The sequence below is a fragment of the Tupaia chinensis genome, unplaced genomic scaffold (genome assembly GCF_000334495.1).
Source record: "Tupaia chinensis unplaced genomic scaffold, TupChi_1.0 Scaffold139733_1, whole genome shotgun sequence".
NCBI classification, from domain to species: Eukaryota; Metazoa; Chordata; class Mammalia; order Scandentia; family Tupaiidae; genus Tupaia; species Tupaia belangeri.
In genome coordinates this window covers 207,832-211,887 of record NW_006199613.1, presented here as the reverse complement: position 1 = coordinate 211,887, position 4,056 = coordinate 207,832, and the positions used below count along the sequence as shown (strand labels likewise).

The following is a 4,056-nucleotide window of genomic DNA, read 5'->3' as shown; positions in this document are numbered from 1 at the left end:
CACCCCCTGCTGCTGTCCCGCCTGGTGGTCCTGGACCACCCCCACCACTGCAGCGTCGCCCACGGCCACAGCGGCATCCAGTACGTGGCCAGCCAGGCTGAGCAGGACGCGTCGGGGGCGGGCGCCCCGCCCTCCTACTCCGAGGCCCTGCTGGACCAGAGGTGCGTGCTGGGGGGCACGGGGGGTGGAGGCCAGCTGGGATTTCCAGCTGCTGTGGCACAGGTCTCTCGACACTCACTGGAGGGGGGGGGGAGGAGGCGCGGCTGCCCCATCACACGAGAGCCCAGGGCCTGGGCTCTGCTCTCCCTGCCTAGACCCGCAGCGGGCCCCCTTGGCACCTGCTCCTCCCGGTGCTGCCGCGTGGGTACACACCCACACCCCGGGCCAGCCCCGGGTGCCCCTGCTGCCCAGTTAGCCCTGGCTGCTGTTGGCTGGGTGAGCGAGGAGTGAGGAGAGGAGGGACACGTTCCTTAACCCACCTCACTCTATCCATGGAGTGAGGGGTGATGAGCGCTCGCCAGCGTCTTTAGACAGCAGAACCCTTGTTTCAAGTGAAATTGTTCCAGAAACCCCGTAAAGCCAAAGGCAACTTCTCCCACGTAGCTAAGACAGCAGTCCCACGACCCCACCCACGCCCTCTACCCCAGGACAGGCTGTGGTGGCTCAGGCCCGTGGTGGCCCTGCACTGCTGCATGCCCCTGCCTGTGGCCCTGGGCCACCACCCGCCATGCAGCGGCGAGGAAGGCCTGCCTGTCTCTTAGCACCCTGTGAGCACCACATAAGCCGTGAGCGAGCTGCCAGCTGCAGAGGGCTGGGCTTCCTGTCCACGATGTTATCTCAGGCTTGACACCACAGATCGGGCACAGCTGCTATGCGCCCTCAGTTGCCCCCGGACAGTCAGTTGTCACCCCTCACAGGAGTCCGAAGTGAGTACCCGGCAGAGACGTGTGGGCCACCGAGGCTGCGTGGGGAGCTGCTCATGTCTGGGCTCTGTCCACCCACACACCGTGGTGGGCGCAGCCCTGCCCACACGCCCGGGGAGCGCGCTGGCCTAACTGACGGCCTTGTCTCCAGCCGCTGGTCCCCTGGCCCTGCTGGAGCTGCCTCTGAAGTAGGAGGGGAAAGTGTCAGTGCTGGGCCCACGCTCCGTGCCTGCCCGGCCGTAATGTGTCCTCCCCTCTCCCTGCCTTCCTGCCCACCCACTTCCCCCTGCAGGCCGGCCTGGTACGACCTCCCTCCACCACCCTACTCTTCTGACACCGAGTCTCTGAGCCAAGCCGACCTGCCCCCGTACCGCTCCCGGTCAGAGAGTGCCAGCAGCACCAGCTCTCGTGCGGCCAGCAGCCTCCTGAGTGTGGATGACTCAGGCCTCGGCCCGGGGCAGCCTGGCCCTCAGGAGGACACTGATGGGCCCAGGGACCCCGCGCCCCGCCAGGACAGCGAGGAAGTGTAGCCCGTTATGCCAACGTTTGTGGGGGACGGCTGCTCTGGCCCGCTGCCAGGCTGACAGCACTTTGGGGGTGCGGTTTGGGTTGTCAGCTGTCTCCGACGCCCGCCCCCCCCAGATTTCAAGAGTGTTGTTTAGAGGCTCACGGCCCTCAGCCGAACCGACCTCGCCCCGGCCTGCCTGCCATTCTGTGCTGCTGGCCTGGTGTGGTCTGTGGGTGGCGGGTGAAAGTGAGAACACGTGGGGGAGACCAGCGATGCCGGACCAACCCTCTGCCAGCCCCACCTCGGGACCTGGGCCGGGGGCTCCTCCCCAGTCAGCTGTCCCTGAGAACTGCCCCTGGGAGAATCTGGGCCTGGGGCTCCTCCCCAGTCAGCCGTGCCCAGGGACTGCCCCTGGGAGAATCTGGGCTGGGGGCTCCTCACCAGCAGCCGTCCCTGAGAACTGTCCCTGGGAGAACCCAGGAGCACAGGGAAGCCTGGCCTGCCATGTCCCACACCATCCCGTGGGGCATGGCCAATACCACGCTGACTCCCCCGAGAGCCCAGTGTCATTCTGACTTTCTGAAGGACTGAACCTTCATCTAAATTTACTCTTGCTTTAAATTTTTCCCAGGAAGCTTTGTTTCAAGAACTCTTTCCAGCAACAGGTATTGCCAGCCTCGTCCCGGGGCTGACAGGGAGGCTGCGCGAGTCTATCCAGGGTCTCCGCTTGCCGGCCTAGGCTGTGCCCTGGGTCCACAGCCTCTCTGGTTTCCGAACTGTCGCCCTCTTGGTGACCTGCCTGTAGCCAATGAAGCGAGACCTAAGTCCTTTTAGTTTTTTAGCCAAAACCCTGATCTGCCCTTTGTCCCTGGAGACCGCGGCCTGTCTGTCCTGCTCCTCTGTGAAGCCTCCATACTGCCACCGACAGACACGTGGCAGGTGCCGAGCTGTGCCCCTAGGCATGACCAGACACGTGCGAGAGCCCCGCGTAAGCCCTGCCCCGCACACGCTGCTCTCCCGAGCCCAGCCCAAGGCCCTAGTCCGCCACGTTAGGATCAGGGCCAGGCCCCTCCTGCCGTCCCAGGAGTCTCTTTGCCAGAAGTCCTGGGTCACAGATAATGGGGAGTCAGGATTTCCCGCTGGGAATTTCGTTATTCTCTTAGAAATGCATTTGAAACAGTGTGTTTGTTTTTCCCTTCTAGTTAAGGGACTATTTATAAATGTATAGGGGGGGTGTTACTTCTTTTGTTTTCCTTTTAGTAAGGTCCCCAAAAAATGTTGCAAAAGGAGCTCGTGTCTTGGCTGTGCCGAGCCCTGTGGTGGCAGGTCTCCCCAGGCTGGCCGTTTCCAAGCACGTGTCCGTGGCACAGAAGCGGCCTGCGCCGCACTCGGAGCTACGGGAGGACTCACCACCCCTCGGTCACCACCTCTGAGCTCCCTGCCAGCCACAGGGCCCACCCTGCCGGAGAGGGATGAAAAAAACCGCGTTGTGTTGGGAAAAGCCACAATGACCGGCTTGGGACATGGCTGGATCTAGGGAGCCACTCCAGCCAGGGCCGCTACCCAGGGCTTCTTCCTGACCGAGATGTCTGGTAACCTGTCTGACGCTAATTGAAATGGAGCCTGCCGGCAGTGGGAGTGGAGTGGCCTTCGGTGACCCTGTCCGAAGTACCTTCCTTACAGGAAAGCTCGCCACTCAGTGGTTTTTCTTTTCTTTTAACTAAAAGAAAGGAACCTAGTTGCTTGTATCTTTTATTTTAAAAATAGCACTTGAGTTACTTTCTGAGTAACCCGATGACTGCTGTCCGGTTGGAGCCAGGCCTTCATCCGAACATTTCATCTCCATGAGTCAAAATGGCTTGTTTTCTCTTTTACGGTTGCCGTCTTATTTCTGGTGCTTTGGAAGCTGTTTAGAGGAAAGGATTCTAATTTTAATTAATTGTGCAGTGACTTAATCTCACGCGCTTTTTTGCTTCCAGGCATCTTAGGAAAAACAAATGGTTTTATGAGATAAGGGGAGCCTATTAATTTTTTTAAACAAACACAGGGACATGTTTATAATGATTTGATTTTTTTAATGACTGTTTTTAGAGTACATGAGTAGGGCACCCAACCTGTAGAGGTTTGGGTTTTTCTCTTCTCAAAATGGCAGCAGGTGCCCAGCACTGCCTCTCACTCCGACCAGAATTTGTTTAAATATACATTACCTTCATCCACACCGACTGGAAAATGATCTCGTCTCTCTTTTTCTGAAATGTGATCAGTGTTTTATTTTAGCATTTAAATAGTTACACTGCAGTCTGTGTGTCAATTGACTCAATTCACTCTGCCTTAAAACTGACATTATTTAAAATGCAACCAAGCGGTGTACATCATGATACTCAAAGTTAAAACTGGAGAGCGTGTGGGATTGCTTTTTCTGTTTGGTTAGGCTTGGTTCATCTTAGTTTTTATACTTTCAAATAAACTTGCAACCTCACTATCCCACTGCTGTGAGTGGCTCTTCCCGGCTTCCTCCCACTGTTTTATTTATTTATTTATTTTTGAGAGGTTTTCGCTATAGGGCACGTGCGCTCACCAGACAGACAGAGAGACAGAGAGACAGAAAGCGAGAAATAATCACCC

General features: G+C 57.6%; 1 protein-coding gene across 1 annotated transcript in view; it reads left to right on the top strand.

Annotated features, from left to right (window-relative positions):
• The window catches only part of LDLRAD3 (low density lipoprotein receptor class A domain containing 3), a gene marked incomplete in the record, with an annotated part of 83,457 nt that extends 80,568 nt beyond the window's left edge, over positions 1–2,889 (top strand). Inside the window, 2 exon segments of the mRNA XM_027765767.1 lie at positions 1–161; positions 1,216–2,889. The exon segment at positions 1–161 is cut by the window's left edge and continues 12 nt beyond it. Coding sequence (XP_027621568.1) covers positions 1–161; positions 1,216–1,453 — 399 coding nt within the window.
• Between the last annotated feature and the right edge of the window lie 1,167 nt (positions 2,890–4,056).